This window comes from Zophobas morio, unplaced genomic scaffold (assembly GCF_036711695.1).
Source record: "Zophobas morio isolate AGI-343-1 ecotype UQ-CSIRO unplaced genomic scaffold, CSIRO_AGI_Zmor_V1 ptg000011l, whole genome shotgun sequence".
In the NCBI taxonomy this organism is placed as follows: domain Eukaryota; kingdom Metazoa; phylum Arthropoda; class Insecta; order Coleoptera; family Tenebrionidae; genus Zophobas; species Zophobas morio.
Window position 1 is genome coordinate 8740037 of NW_026972116.1, and position 17334 is coordinate 8757370.

A 17334-nucleotide genomic window follows, 5' to 3' on the forward strand; every position below is an offset into this window, starting at 1 on the left:
TTAGATAGGATTTATTCGGCAAACTTTCGAGCTGACGTCATCAATTTTTTGGAGGGGATAAGCAAATATATTTTGACTAAACATTTATTATGCTCTTTATAACCTTAAAACATCTGCAAGATTTCAAAGCATTCGGTTTTGTAGTTTCTGAGTAAATCAGTAAAATAAATTTACGCATTCATTAATTTTTTTGAGTCACCCTGTATATGCAAATCCAAAAAATATGAATGGAGTGATAGATCACAAGTACAGACTCATCATATTTTGTACATTTTAGATATGATTTATTCCACAAATTTTTGAGCTGACGTCATCAATTTTTTGGAGGGGATAAGCAAATATTTTTTGACTAAAGATTTATGATGCTCTTTATAGCCTTAAAACATCTGCAACATTTCAAAGCATTCTGGTTAGCAGATTAAAAATTAAATTTCAAAATGTTGTTTTATAATTTTGATTTTTTTTCCAAAAATCTGGACGTTTCGGGTGAAAAGTCGATTCGGAGTTGTAAACTACATGTGTAGGACTATGTTATTTTATGCAATTGAAAACCCATTTACTATGTACAATTTTGAAGTGACGTCATCGCATTAGTGGTGGGGATGATTAGACAAATTTTGGTTAGCGTTTTACCATCTACATGATATTCTTAATATAAGTACAAAATTTCACAACAATCGGTCGAGTACTTTCGGAGATTATCTGTCTAATAAAAATCCGGGACAACAGACGGACAGACGGACAGACGGACGGACAGACGGACAGACGGACAGACAGACGGAAATGGGAGACCTATTTCTTCGTCTTCTAGGGGTCATGAAAGATCGAGAAAACCTAAAAGTAGAGAGTCGGCCGACGGACTCGATTACAATACTTCCTTTGCTTACGCTCGGGAAGTAAAATAAAAAAGTAAAAAAGTAATTTCTTGAATTACCAAAGGTAAGAAAAGCAAAAGGTTGATGTCATTTCTGAAAAACCCAAAAGTCATATAGTGCTACTCGCACATTCACTTGATAGAGTTCTTTATTTAATCATTCCAAGTTTGCGATTTTTATCTTTTCAAGTAATTGTGATATTACAGTGAAACACTACTGGGACATTCATCAATATAGTTAGCTCTTAAATGTGATCACCAAGATGAAAGTGACAAAAATTCGAAAACTCTTCAGAGATTTAAATGTTTTAATATAAAGAACACAAACATAGTCAACGTCTGCATAAATTTATCGTATACACTAGTCTGATTTCGTTTCCGCGAATGTCATCAGAAACCTCACCCACGTTTACTACAACGTCGCAACTTCAACCAACATGAGACGTATAGGAAAAGAAATTCTCTCTCTCACTACGAGTGGCGCTGCGGTGGTGGTTCCTTCTCTTCTGATGCATGTTCTACATTCTCATCGCACTTTCACCTTGTCATAAAGCCAACTTTCGAACGGAAAACAGGATACAATTTAGGTGTGTGAACATGTGATGTTGTAGGCACCTGCATCTATGTCACCGGCGCATTTGCAACAATATCATTCGACCTTGAGCCCTGGCGCCCTCTCTGAATCGTTGCCTTCCAGTCAGGTTTGTTATTTAACATGTCCGTCGGTACTCTATAATGGTAAACGCCTTTCACTACCGATTTACCATTGTATGGAACTTAATTTTGTTGGCTTTAACAGACATCACACGCACATTAATCTCTACTCACTAGCAGCATGCGTATTGTTGAACTGACACGTGTCGGTAGTGATTAGGTCGATAATTGCTATTGTTTTAATTACACAGCTTCAATTGGCACCATTGTCGTCCGAAATGTCCAGGGAGGAGATGCATATGGGTGACAGCAGTAGTGGGGGAGGAGCGTCGCCGTTAACTGCGAGATCTCTTCGATTAGAAAGAGTGGCACAAGCTTTGGCTCATAGTCAAGAGGAACTCAGGAGGTTTGTTGATTTTTAATAAATTGAAATCGCAGTGAGTGGTACAAAACATGGTTAAAACGTTTTAAATTTTGTGATATAGAAGAACTGGCGCAAGTGGGTTACCCCCGGGAGTTACATACAGGTTATTAATGTGGCTAGTTCACTGAATTTGCTTTTTTATTTTGCACTGGCCTTTTTTTTAAGTTTTAAATTCGTATTCAAAATTGAGAGGTATAGTTTTGAAATAAAATAATGCTGTCCATTCAATTAATTATGGAACACATACACATGCCAGAAGTGTGAAATCTATAGTCGTTAAAATTTATTTTCTCAAATTTAACCTAAAAGTGTTCTTCATGATTAGTCGAACTTTCGGCAGGTATTTTTTTTTTTTTATTTGAGGGCTTACAATAAACCAAAGTTGCTATTTAATTAGTACAATCGTCGTCAAGTTTGAGAGTACAGTGCATAAAACAAATTATTGTTGAGTTTGAAAGTTCTTTGTACATTGTAAATTCATTTTTTGTGAAAATCATAGATTAACTAAACGGAAACTAAAAATTGTTTTCCTATTTTAAAGTGTTTACTTTTTTTTGAAGAATGATTAATTTCATGTTTTATTGTACAAAATGAGTTCAAACGCCTCACCATTTACTTCGTGACGATAATGAAGGCGTCGTATGAATTAAATTTTTTAAAGACTTCAAATTCTAGGACATAGTAACGTATTGATGAGTATTGTTCTATAAACATAAAATCATTTACGCTTCACCAAAAGTAATACAAATAACGAAATGGGTTATGAAAAAACCGATGTATTTTTTTTTTTTTCTCATAAAAGTGTCTTTTTATGAAAAGTACAACAAACAACAAATGGTTTAGTCACGCTTCCTCGTGCTATCTAAATTCTTTGTAGTATTTCAGTTACAAATTGTACCAAATTTGTGTGAACTAAATATTTATGTAAACACTGCAAATATCTAAAATTTAATGAGTAATTTTCAAAAAACCAAAAAAAAATTCAATATACAAAAAAAAACAAAATATTTTTATTTTAATTGCTGCAGGAAAATTACGTCTACATTTATCCAAGGATTTTCTAACGAAATAGTGAATTTACAATCTATAAAACTACGTAATCAGACTGTCTAACATTGATTTCCAAAGTTTGAAACCAAAGAAACAACACAGCTTTATATAATGCACTATACTACGACGGGATACGATATTCTGCATGTGTATCAAGTTCAAAAATGAAAAAACAACGTACTTATGTAGAAAATTTAAACTGTGAATACACACACTTTCGCTTAATAATTGCCTACACATACAGCATGTCTGCTAGAGATGCATGCTTTCTTAGCCATAGTTTAGACAGTAGAGTGCAGTGTGTTTAGGCAAGGCCAGACGCACACACCTCCATCACCTCTCTCCTCTCGTCACAGCAGTCAGGAGAGTTTGCACAAGAATACGATATCGGGCGTGCCTAGGGATGTTTCGGCGGCAGCCGTGGCGGCGGCGGCAGCTCAAAAGAAAAAAGGCATCAAGTCGTCTCTGGGACGATTTTTCAGTAAGAAGGAGAAGGTAAGAGTTGATGAAAGATGATATTGTTGAACGCTCAAGCGTTTGTCTATGATAGGTGAAAGGAAAAGAAGTCGGCAACGAAAGCAATTTAAATCTGAGCCAGACAAGCATCGGAATGCCGGATGGAGACTTGAGCGACTCGATTAGTGTCTCAGGAAAGTTAGGACAGAAAGGAGACTTCGATCGCAGACAGAAGAAGAAGTGGGTGTATGATCATTTAAACATGAGCTTTTGTTTCATAGTTTTCACTTTATCTAACATGCATTATGCACTAATAAGGTTCATTAGCTGTAAGGATCGGCGATTTTTGGCTATATGCTTAAAACATACCAAGTTAGGAATTAATGAAAAACCATTCAAGTGAGGGAGTACATCTTATTAAAAAAAAAACATACCCGTGTTTGCTTTTAAAGTTTAAGCTGTACTTTGTTCACACTAAATTGCGCATTTCAGCAATTTTTTAAATTATTTACGGCTTCTTTCATTGTGCTTTAAATTATAATTCACTAAAGTTTTAAAGAGGTGTCATAAAACATCAGTCTTATGCCCCTGATAATTTAAACATATAATTATTGATATTATTATAGTCATATTATTCCAATTTAGAGCTAACTACAGTTGGGTTTTCAATAACAACGTAATTATAGAAAATGATTCCATCGTAATCAATAAACCATTGTAGTGGTAATGAGAAAGCACGAACATAAAGTGCCCTTAATAGCTAGCGAAAATAATTAGTTTCATTAAATGACCTAGTAGAGTTGGAAACTTGTTTTCAATAAAACATAATTAAGTTTATGTAAAGTAACACGTTCTCTCCTTTTGAGGACATTAAAAATAAATAGTTTTATGAAACAGTTGGTTATATTTAAAAATAACTTCTATTTTTTTTTTTTTTTTTAATAGAAACATTAGTTTAATCTGATATGTCGGTTAGTGGTGTTTCAGACACTGTGTGATTCCTATTTTAAAAATTACAGAAACGATTAGTATTTAAACTTAAAAAATTGCGAATATAAATCTGCCTCTAATCTCTTAATCTAAATTTAAGAATGACATATAACGGTGGAATAAAAGATTTCTGTGATATGGTTTCATTAAAAACTAATGACGTCATATGCTCGTTATTATTACTATAACCTATATTAAAAAAAAAGATTTTGTATTTGTAAAGTATAATTCGAAATAGCGCTCAAATAACATGTTTACCAATACATTTTCGAAAAATGTGGCTGTAGTTATTATTTTTTCCGTTACGTTAATACTTTGTCCTTATAAAAAAGAATTACTTGTTTTGTTAATTGAAAATATACAGAATGGTTTCGGTTTAGCCCAAATGTTTCCAAGTTTTGTACACTTTTTCCTTATTGGATGCAGATTCAAAAACTGCATTCGGAACTTATTAATATCAAGAATTTTTTATCAAAAGAAATTTTACAAAAAATGAAAAAATATAATAATTCTATTAACACAAAATCAAGACTCGTTTAAATGTGTTGCGATAATAACACATGAAAATCAACTGATTTCGTTGAATTTTGATTTATACAGTTCCCGTCATAACTTCTTGGACATCAAATATCCGTCAGTATCAAAAAGACATCTTGTTTGAAATGCCGTCTGTAATCTGTAAAGTCAGAATAATTGTTGGTAGAAGTTGGTATGTCTTATCAGCTATTAATAAGTTCTCAAATTTTGTAAGGGGTTGTCAAAGCAAAACAAAAAATAAGATTACTATACTAAAAGACGGTTTACAATTTGCGATAACTCGTTGATATTGATGTCCGAGAATAGTACATATATACTTTGAGTTTTTTTAGATTATTAAATTTACTTATTTTGTTTATTAAAAACCGAAATTTTTGACACCCGGTCCTATAAAAACTAAAGTTGAACAAAAATTTATAACCCGCTTAATTTGTGATGGCTTCTGTATGACCCTTACAACAAAAATCTCAATTAATTTAACTTCAAAGCCATTTAAAGCACGTTGACGGTGTGATACGTTATTCAGTGAGACAGAAATTTCAACTAGTTATGAAAGCATAACTATTCCAGTTCATTGTTTTCGCCACACGATATAATTTCAAAGTCAGGTCTTGGTGCAAAGCGTTCACAAACTAAAATTTGAAACTGCACAAAGACTTACTTATACGACATGTTCAGGATAGTTGTGGCAGATTCAGGCAAAGTTCTGCCGAGTTTTCAAACTCAAAACGCAAATCTGCAATTCATATATTGTGTAATTGACCGAAAATAATCGGCTCATGTGGTAAAGGTTTTTTAAATATGAATTCGTAAATTTAAGTATCTCCATTCGCAAAACTTGCAATAGTGGTAAGTTATGAGTGAATAAAAAATGCGTTAAACATGGAAAAATAGTAATGGTTGTTTAAATTAAATGCAATTAAATCCGATATCATGCGATGACAGTAAGAACAAAATTGAGAGGTTTTATTATGGATTTGCTACGATAGACACAGGAGGTCAGGCGGTGTATAATATATTGAACAGGATGTAATTATGTATCCATATTTTTATGGTAGTTGTATTTTCTAGAACATGGTACTTTGAAACATAACGTATTATGTTAATTAATTATGTTCTTCACCATATTTTCTTCCATTCATTCTTTTCCTACGCAACCCTCGGTTTAGCTATCCAATTAATTCCTCTTATTTTGGCAACTTTTCATACTTCTCTTCTCCAAGTTTTCGCGTCCTCCCCGTTCTTCGTTTCCTCAGTTTCTTATGTATGTTTTATCAGCCTACTACCTTTCATTCGTTGGATGTGACCCAATCAACCTAGTTGACTTTATTGGATTGTAGTCACTTCTAGTTTTTCCTTTGATTTTATTTTTCTTAAAAAGCGCAATTTCCATACTGTTTAATTTTGATCTTTATCTTTCTGTATCCATATTTCATTTCCAAATGGAAAGGTTGATTTTACTATTCTTTTAATCATTTTTTTGTTTCACGTCTTGGAATTTCTTTCGCTGTGGTTCTATACAATTAAAGCCAGTCGTTACGTTCTTGTGCATGGAATTTTCGTTACATTTTCAGAATATAATATCCCCATTATTAACAGATTTATGGTTTTGAAATTTTAAATATAACCTGTCTACAAATTTCTTTACACAACGCAAGGGCAGTTTTGTTTGAAACGGTTTGTGATCATCCTTTTATTTTAATTATTGTGAAAGTTTTGCATAACGTATCTTTAAAAATCAATATCTGAATTATTTAAGGAAATTTCGGAATGCAGTTTTCAACAATGTATTCAGATTACAAAACTTCAGAAATCGTACCAGAAATATCGTCGACTTTTTTTGTTAGAAACGACATCCAGTTAAAAAAACTTTCGTCGTAGAAGCTGGTAGACGCTTCTTTTTACTTTTTCTCCGTTCCAACAAATACAGTCGAAAATATATATTTATCTCGTACGATTTATAAAGTTTTGTAAGGTTTAAATAGTGGTACAAACTGCGTTCCAAAATTTCCGTAAATAATTAAAATATTGATTTTTTAAAAATACGTAATGCAAAAATTTCAACAAAATTTAAAACATATATGATAACAAACAGTTTAAAAAAACTGCCCTCGCATTATATAATGAAAGTTAGGTACATTAAATATTTCATAACAATAAGAATGTTAATAGTGAAGATATTACATTCTGAAGATGTATTGACAACCCCATAAGAGAAAAACGTAGCGACTCCTATTAAATAACTTCCCCTGTTTACTCTTATCTTTTTGATTTCTTCATCGAGAATATTTATGCTATGTTGTAAACCTCTTCCTTTTTCGGCAATCAATGCAAAATTATCAGGATATCAAGATTTTGTGATTTTTGTCAATTTCATTTTCCAATACTAGACTTTTACTTTGTTTTTCGTTTTCTTCATCGCTTCGTCTAGTACCAGATTAACCACGAGAAAACTTTTTGTCAAGCCCATGCTATATATAAACTTTCTGATATTTCGTAATCTGACGTAGTTTGTGGTATCATTTATCGTTATAAAAGTATCGAATACAACTGATTCTGTTTACTAATTTCTGTACATAAGAATATTTGATCTTGAATTCCCCGGTTTTTCCGAAACCCCCGTTGTATTTCTTATAGTTGTCTCTATAACTTTGTTTTAGTCTTCTCTTTTTATTATTTATATTAAAAAATATAAGTTATTTTTCTTAAATTTATTTAATGTTTAATAGTTGTCATAGTAATTTCGTTTGTTCCATGTGATTTTCCAGTTTCATTTTATAAATTACTTCATCCAGTTATATTCTTGAAATTTCTTCCCACGTGTCTTGGTTTTATCTTTCTCTGTTTATTTATCTGTTGAATTTTTTGATGTTATCTTTGTAAATTTTTGTTCTTATTTAATTCACTTAGCATCTTTTACAAATTATAATACAAGAATAATTATTATGAAATAAGAAAATTAACCGTCAAATATTTATTGGGTGATGATTCGTTGCTGATACCAATACACGTAAATGTGAAAAATTCCAGTATTTTCTCACGTGAGAATTTTATTGCAACGGCGCAAAGGAACAGTTGTAGAGAATTCAAAAAAGGTTTTCGAAGTCACTCTTACCCTTTTTCATCTTTTTTTAGCTCTTAAATAACGCAAAAATAAAATTACAATTCACTGTTAACAGTTTTCTATTTATTTAAGTTTACGCGTAAATAAATGTCCTGTGGTCTCCTTTGGATCAACTATTTTGTACAATTGTAAATAAAAACGCTTATCGAAAAAGGTCAGTAAAGGTCTCAGTTTAAAACGTCTGCATAGTAAACGTAACTAAATGCTCTTTCCTTTTATTCTTTCGTCCAAGAACAGGTTGTTAAAATTAAATATGACTTACATAATGGGATCTACTATTAATTTTAAGAAAATAAATGAACTGTTTACCAACTAACTTGGCCAATAGTAATGAAAATAAAAAATACAAAGTTTGCATGTTACTAACAGTCTCACCATCATCCTTGTCTTCCACGTGCCTAATATGCTATATTGCAGTATCAAATAAGCACTCCACAAAGCTGACAGCTACATTATCAATCAAGCTTTCCGCTTACTTGTCAGCTGAACAAAAATCGGTCACTGCTTAACGCAACTCATTTTAAACACAATATCAAAAACCGAACACCACCTCCTGAAAGGTCTATTAAACCGAGAAACTGCAATATAAAATATTCTGTCCATGGAATATCGTGCATGTTAGACTTCTTTCCGAAAGATCTCTAGAGGTGTGTGTATTAATTAGAGCAACCTTCTCTGTAAGGGAGCGTGATTACAGACATGAACTCCTTGCCGAGGCCATGAAGGCCGGCACCCCATTCGCCTTATGGAACGGCCCTACGATTGTTGCCTGGCTCGAGTTGTGGGTGGGCATGCCAGCGTGGTACGTGGCGGCGTGCCGCGCCAACGTCAAGTCGGGGGCGATCATGAGCGCCCTCAGCGACACGGAGATCCAGAGGGAGATAGGCATAAGCAACCCGTTGCATCGGTTAAAATTAAGACTGGCCATCCAAGAGATGGTGTCACTGACGTCGCCGTCGGCGCCGAAGACCTCACGGACGACGTTGGCCTTCGGCGACATGAACCACGAGTGGATTGGGAACTCGTGGCTGCCTGCGCTCGGGCTTCCGCAATATCGAACCACGTTTATGGAGTGTTTGGTTGATGCGAGGATGTTGGATCATCTGACGAAGAAGGATTTGAGGGGGCAGCTTAAGATGGTGGATAGTTTTCACAGGTAAGAGGCGTAAGACGTTTTTCAAAAATACGTACATTGATATATTTCTTCTTGTCATTCATCTCCTGTGTCAGTAAAAATATTCAGCAGGTGTACGAATATTTTTACTCAGAAAATGTAAATAACTTAATTTCGACAAGAAAAAGTGTAAACGTACATGTAATCATTACCAGATGTATAATACAATATAATAATAATTAACTTACTATAAAACGAAAGTTTGTCAATTCTCTTAGAATTTAAGGAACTTTTGAAATTTTGACAAGATTTGGTAAGTTCCAGAGAGAACCAATTAAAATTTATTTTTGGTATACTTGATGTAAAACATTCCTTTTACCATGTAGAACACAATAAAGTACGATTTTTACTACAATCGTTAGCACCACAGTAGTTAGTACACAAACTCAGTCAAACGACAATTTTGACAACCACAAATATTCGTTCAAAATCTCAATTTATTTTGGTAAATATTTAAAATATAAGAACACAGTTTGCTAAATTATGAAAATTTAATCCATGTGAAGCAGTCATAAAAACAAAGTGGTTCGCAAATGTGTTGATGCTCAAAGTTGACGAAGGTTGAAGAGGATGCTGATACTCGGAAACTTTTGTTGAATCAGGAGTTGGGTCACTGAAAACTTTATTTGACACTTTATTTTTTTTCGATTCTTCGGTCAAAGTTGTGTACATTGTGTTACATTAGAAATGCAATTAGTTGTTGATATCTTGAAATTTTTCTTTTTTACTTCCCAAAAGCGTAAGCAAAGGAAGTATTGTAATCGAGTCCGTCTCTACTTTTACGTTTTCTCGACCTTCCATGATCCATACAGTACGCAGAAATAGGTATCCCGTTTCCGTCTATCTGTCCGTCTGCCGTCCAGGATTTTTATTAGAATCTCCGAAAGTACTGGGCCGATTATTGTCAAATTTTGTATTTATATTAAGAATATCATGGAGATGGTAAAACGCTAACCAAAATTTGTCTAATCATCCCCACCAATAATGTGATGACGTCACTTCAAAATTGTACACAGTAAATGGGTTTCAAATTGTATAAAATAAACATAGTGCTACACATGTACTTTATAATTCCGCATTGAGTTCTTACCCGAAACGTTCAAATTTTTGGAAAAAAGAAATCAAAATCAACATTTTGAATCTGCTAAACCGAATACGTTGAAATCTTGCAGATATTTTAAGGTTTTGATGGGCATGATAAATTTTTCATCAAAATATTTTTGCTTATCATTTCCAAAAAATTGATGACGTCAGCTTAAAATTTTGCCGAAAAAATCCTATCTAACATATAGAAGATATGATGAGTCTGTACTTGTAATTAATCATTTCGTTCAAAGTTTTTGGATTTGCATATACAGGGTGACTCAAAAAAATTAATGAATTTGTGTATTTATTTTGTTCATTTAACAGAATGCTTACAAATCTTGGAGATGTTTTCAAGTGATCATAAGAATAGAAAATTTTTTATCAAAATGTATTTGCTCATCCCCCCCTAAAAAATTGACGTCACCACAAAATTTTGCTGAATAAATCCTATCTAAAATGTACAAAATGTACTTATGATTTATCATTCCATTCATATGTTTTGGATTTGCGTATACAGGGTGATTAAAAAAAATTATCATTGTATTTCAGGGGGGAAGGAATTTTTGTCGAAACAACTTTCGACCAATTTTGTTTTAGTCTGGTTACTTATTGCTTATTCTACATGCTGTAATCTATTTTCAAATTTATATATTCCTACCTTTTCCAAAAAGAATGTTAGCATGAAATATTAATGTGTGTCTAATCACTTAAGAAATTATAATTTATTTAGTTACATTTTCCCTCCATAACAATTTTTAATTTTTTACCCTAAGTATTTTGGCAAAATTGGTAGTTAGTAGTTTTTTCTCAAAATTATTATTGATATTTGTTCAAGTTAAGTAAAAATCTCATTAGAAATAGAACGTGAACGTAAGTTATCAGTTTGGCAGTTTTGTAAATCGTTTCTACGTTTTGCACCTTCATGATTTTTATAATTTTTGATACAAATTTACTTTCTCTAAAGCTATTCCATCAAGTATGCAAAAACATAGTGTATTCTACTATTGAAGAAGATTGAGTTTTCTATCTCGTAAAAATTGAATCTACTATTTTGCGGATATATTTTTGTTTTTACTTCTCGAGCGAAAGCTAAGGAAGTACCATTTGTAATCGAGTCCATCGGTCGACTGACTACTTTTATGTTTTCTCGACGTTTCATGACCCCTAGAATACGAAAACATAGGTCTTTCGCCTACCGTCTGTCCGCGACTGTGTATATTTTTATTAGACAAATAATATTTTAAACTACCGGACCGATTGTTGTCTTATTTTGTATATTTATTTAGGAATATTGTGAAGATGGTAAAACGATAATCTAAATTTTTTCTTTTACAATAGTAAATGTTATTTAAATTTTATAAAATAACATACCGCTTCACGTAGTAGTTTATAAATCCATGTTGAGTTTTTACCCTAGGTATCTAGCTTTTTGTAAAAGAAAATATTGTATGACAACATTTTACAATTTAACTTTGAAAGTGCAAAACTGAATACTCTGAAACCTTGCAAACGTTTTAAAATTAGGGTTATTGGAAACATGGTAAATGATGTGACGTCATCTCAAAATTTTACCAAATAAATCCTATCTAAAATGTGCAAAATATGAGGAGTCTATAGACTTTGTGATATATCATTGCCTACATATTTTTTTATATGAATGAATCAGTTTATTTTTTTGATTAAATCAGGAACGGCTCGCTTCATTTTCCCGGAAATTTGGGAATACAATACTGTTATTATTAGTATTACACTGCACCTATCCAAATTGATTACGTGTCCTTGCAGAAATGTTGATGACGTCATCACAAAATTTTTTAAAGAAAAACTCATTACATACGCGTAGCACGCTTCTTTACATTTACTTGGACAATACATACATATCTTTATTTTAATTTATAGAAGTTTTCATAAAAAAATTAAATACGCAAAATCAAATTTTATAATTTTTCGAAAAAGTTGAATATTTTATTGTACTTCAGGAGGGAGGAAACTTCTGCCTAAATAATTTTCGATCAGTTTTTTAAAATGTTTCTATAGGATGCCTAAAAAATGATGAACGAAGCAGTTTATTTTATTGATTTCATCGTCAAAAACGCTTATTTAATTTTCCCAAAATTGGGGAATTATTAGCCACACTGTACGTATTAAAATTGTGATGTGACTAAAAATTTGATATAACTTCAAAACTTTTTTTTAATTTTCACTTGGAACATGCTTTTTTACGTGTGGTTTAATAATCCACTCCTAGGGGTTATAGTAATAATAAATTTTACAATTTATGTAAGCAACTGAAGTGCACCTCTATTATTTAAGTTTTATAAACACCTTTTTGGTTACGATTTTATAAATGTCGAAATAAAATTTTTGGTAAGCTGTTACTTTTATTTAGCAATGCAGATCACAGCATTAATGATTCTAAAAAATTAGTTGAAGTTTATTTCGACAGAACTTCCCTCGCTCTTGACGTACAGTAGAATAAATCCAACTTTATCGAAAAATTGTAAGATATGATTTTGTAAATATTATTTTTTGTGATAACCCTTATAAATCAAAATAAAGATATGTAATGTTAAAGTAAAGCTAAAGAAGCTGTACGCGTTTGATTCACATGAATTTTTCCATTACAAAATTTTGTGATGATGTCATCAGTTTGGATAAATGCAACGTAATACTAATAATAACAATACAGTATTCCCAAATTTTCGGGAAAATGGAGTGAGTCCTTTTTTCATTTAATTAATAAAATTAATTTCCTCACTCTTTTTTTTTTAGTCACCCCGTATAAGTAATTCTGAAAACTATGAGTACATTGATAAACCACAAGTATAGATTCATAATATTAATCAAAATTTTGAGATGACGTCACCAATTTTTTGGGAGGGGATAAAGGAATAAATTTTGATTAACGATTTACCACGATTGCGATGACATTAAAGTGTTTGTAAGATTTCACTGTATTCGATTTTGTAGTTTCAAAGTTAAATTGCAAAATGTAAAAGTTTCCTTTTTTTCCAAAAACCTTGAGTGTCTATTGACAACAGTTGGTCCAGTAGTTTCGGCGATTACGTAAGTAATAAAAACCGACACAGACGCCAGACAGTCAGACAGACGGAAATGGAAGATCACTTTTATTATCATTGATCACTAGGCTGAGGAACATCAGTGGCGTCCCTAGTTGATTCAGGTGTGGCGTTTTGTTATCGCAGCTTCAACCGTTAATATGTAGTATATTTCCTTCGACTTTTATTTACATTAATTTTCGCTAAGTACTTTTTGTCGTTTGTTTTTATTGTGACCACTGTGCCACTGTCGATACGCCACTGTTACACCTTACCTGGTTTGTATCTTAGTTGGCCATGGTATCTTTCTACTGTATTCGCCATCTCTATTAAAACACAAATCTCTCTTTAGTTACTGTTTATGGCCTTTGCCGGGAATGTCACAAGTGTTACATCATAGAAATAATATTATATGGAAGTAACTTAGAGAGAGACGCGCGTTGTCAACACAGTGGGACAGAGATAGGGCTCTCTGGGTGGCAAAACATTGACGCGAAACTGCAGAGCACTGTGTTTCTGGAGGTTTCATTCGTGCTGTCGCATGGTGTTTGAAGGTGTATTTTTGCAAATTTACGTTTTTTAGGCCCAAGTTACCTTATTTAAATGTCTACAGTCTTCTTAAATTGTATTTTATTGGACTATTTGTTAAACATCGTGAAATCGTGTTGTGCGTATAATTGAATAGAACGTGCAAATAAAGCAATCCTGTTTCATTTCATACGTAATAATCACATACACAGACGAACGATTTCGTAAATAATTTAAAAAAATTGTTAGATTCCCTAAACATTCCGAGTTACGAAAAAAACGGATTATTGCTACAAAAAGAGGGAATTTTATATTTATTGATTATTGTTTTAGTTATTTGTACGTGGATTTAGAAAATAGATTTTAGTAGAAAATTCCACACAATTTAATATGTTTAATTTAATTAGGCACCCTGTCACTTTTATCGAAAGTTTAATTATTTTTATTCTAAAAATTTCAGAATTACCGATGAACATACATTACAAGATTAGTTAACTTGTAGAAGATTATTGTATTAACTGAATTCGTAATATATTGTAGATTTTCTATACATTTCATTTTATTAAAAAACTATCTCCACCACTTAACATGATTTTTGTTGTTTCACATTACACATAATTTCAATGTAAGCTGTAAAAATATAGTTTTCATTAACAGACGTTTGTTATAATTGATTGTTTGAACAAATTCGTAAGAAAACGTATTAATTCCCGTTCAAATGAAGCGTTTCTTGCCCCCCAGCACGTGATACGTGGTCAGCCGTCCTTTCCCTACTGATGCATAACCGCTATAGCTATTTCTTTCTTATGTTGATTACACTCGCTCGCGTATGGAAACGTATACAAGGCTCCATCCACTCCTTTATTAGATCAATGTGTTACATTTTGGTAATACGGGTCTAGCTTTTAAAAAAGTCAAAATTAATGTTAGTAATCTTGCAAGAAAAATTATCTATATTTTGATGGTAAAGTGCGCGAGAAATTCCGCAGACGTTCAAAACAATATCTCTCGCACTTTGCCATCACAATATAGAACATTTTTCGTGAAACATTTTTAACATTAATTTTTGTAGTAAGTTTCGTCGTAATTTTCGGTATAATTCTGTGTCAATCTAATTTTTGTATTATTTCAAAAATGACCCATTTATTTATACTGATTAAAATAACATCATGATAGTGTTGATTATTCAGATATTCAAAAGTCTTAAACTGTATAACCACAACAAATTGACAACAAGAATCAGTCGTCGATATTTTAGAGTATACTGGAAAACCGGATTCAAGACACGTGATTTCTAACCAATTATACCTTTAGGTTCGTTGGTCACGCGTTGATCACGCACTTTTATGACTGCATCGAGCGACGATTCTAATATAACTGATAAAATGGAGATGTAAAAGTCGTCTTAATTCTCATAAAATTAAAAAAAAAATGTAATAAAAATTCAAATACCTACCATAAAGCAATTCAGGAATAGTCTGTGTAAAACAACCTTGTTTTTTATGATATATTTTCCTTAGCTCTGCCGACTTCACCTACGCATAATATTGAGCAACTCGTTATAATTCACATTTTAAAGTTTATGAAACTTAAATACGAATTAATAATAGACGTTTTTATTTGTAATCGTTTAAAATTGTATATTTACATAACTCCCGTGAATTTCCAGCTGTAAATTATTTCTGTTTATTTTTTTTAACAACTCAGACCAACATGTGAATAAGGTAGTTTGTTATTTTGAAAATTTTGTTGTTAAGTTTTAAAAAATGTTTTTCCTATAGTTATAACAATGGTTATAGGGAAGAAAATAGTTATTTTATTTTATAAAATAACTTTCGACTTTATACTAATTTGGGTGTTTGAAACTTGACAAGACGGTCGAAAGCTGTTGTAACTTGAAGTAATATAATATTACCATCGTTTCATTATTTTTCTTGTCGAATTTTATTTACTGTACTTTTTCATGTTCATTTTGTTATACTGTTTTTCTTTTTTTTTGCAGAACTAGTCTCCAGTTTGGCATATCATGTTTAAAGAGATTAAATTATGATCGAAATTTATTAGAAGACAGAAGGAAAAATTCTGAAAATACTTTACAAGACGTTTTAGTCTGGAGCAATGAACGAATAATTAGATGGGTATCTAGTATCGGGTTAAAGGTGAGATTTGCTAACACAGACGTTTTTTTTGACCTACTGTTTCTCGATTTATAGGAATATGGTAATAATCTATTAGAATCAGGAGTCCATGGTGCTTTAATTGCATTGGATGAGAGTTTTGATGCGAACAGTATGGCTCTCACGTTGCAAATTCCAACCCAAAATACACAAGTAAGTATCGTTTAAAACAGAATTACAAATCGACGGACAAGAACACTCAGTCATCTATATTTATATCTTAATGATAAGTTCTTAGTCAGTCATATAAGTAACGTGACTACTTTTATTTATATGTTAATTATATTTTGTATTTTCAGGCAAGGCAGACCTTAGAAGTAGAATTCAACAATCTCATCCGCGTGGCGACAGATCGACGAGCAGATGATCTAGTCCGGTCCTGATATGGCCCCGAACTTCGTTAAATGATGACCATGTAGTGTTCCGCTGCTCGCAGTCATTCGCAGCCCGTGCTACCTCCCTTCTCGTCGATATTCGCTGCAGAGATCATTTGTACAAAGAAAAACCTAAGTAAATGAAAAAATCTGACTTGTGTATGAGATGACATAAGAGCTTTAATGAACTAACCTGTATCGTAAATAACTTATAGTATTATTAATTGTACATTGAAGTTGTTGTTTATCTGTTGGATTACCAGCGAGTATATTGTTGAATGTGGCAGCGACAGTCAGTATTATCCCATGCGTGCCTGCACTCGGTGCTGCCATCTGTTGAGCTTGTAGACACTGTTAATTTGCTGATTAGCTAGTACAAAAACTACCGGTGTCCTCGTAAAGCTTCTGGATGTGGATGGTTTGTATCCGACTTGTACTCAGCTATTTCACATCTTGATTAGCGAATCCGATTCTGAGTGACAGTTATTTCCGTTATTCCAATAGGTACCCGTATAAACAATGCAGTCATTAGTTGTACTACTCTGTATATATTATACAGACGATATATATTTTTAAGTTTTTATTACATTTAGTATCTTTTATACAACATTTGTAATATATTTTTACTTGTTATTTATTTTAAATCTAAATATAACTATTGTGCTTATTATATTGTTATTAACTATACGGAGTTGTGCTTACGCTCCGGGAATGATTGTCATTATTCGTATTTGATCTAATAATAGTGTTAATTTATGTACATTGCATTATACATAAATATAACGAAAATCGAATCATTCACATGAATTTTATTTACGAATTTCATC

The 17334-nt window shown here is 32.2% G+C and overlaps 1 protein-coding gene across 12 annotated transcripts in view; it reads left to right on the forward strand.

Annotated features, from left to right (window-relative positions):
* The window catches only part of LOC135126848 (liprin-alpha-1), a 200439-nt gene extending 183133 nt beyond the window's left edge, over window positions 1-17306 (forward strand). Inside the window, exons 10-18 of one of the 12 annotated variants that reach the window (XM_064053031.1) lie at window positions 1486-1575; window positions 1780-1934; window positions 2014-2055; window positions 3302-3497; window positions 3553-3704; window positions 8792-9265; window positions 15959-16115; window positions 16170-16286; window positions 16433-17306. In XM_064053031.1, the coding sequence (XP_063909101.1) occupies window positions 1486-1575; window positions 1780-1934; window positions 2014-2055; window positions 3302-3497; window positions 3553-3704; window positions 8792-9265; window positions 15959-16115; window positions 16170-16286; window positions 16433-16516 (1467 nt within the window). In that variant the 3' untranslated portion in view covers window positions 16517-17306. Of the gene's footprint in view, window positions 1-1485; window positions 1576-1779; window positions 1935-2013; window positions 2056-3301; window positions 3498-3552; window positions 3705-8773; window positions 9266-15958; window positions 16116-16169; window positions 16287-16432 lie in introns of all 12 variants that reach the window. The other 11 variants (XM_064053033.1, XM_064053029.1, XM_064053034.1 and 8 more) reach the window with 11 other exon arrangements.
* Window positions 17307-17334: the final 28 nt, after the last annotated feature.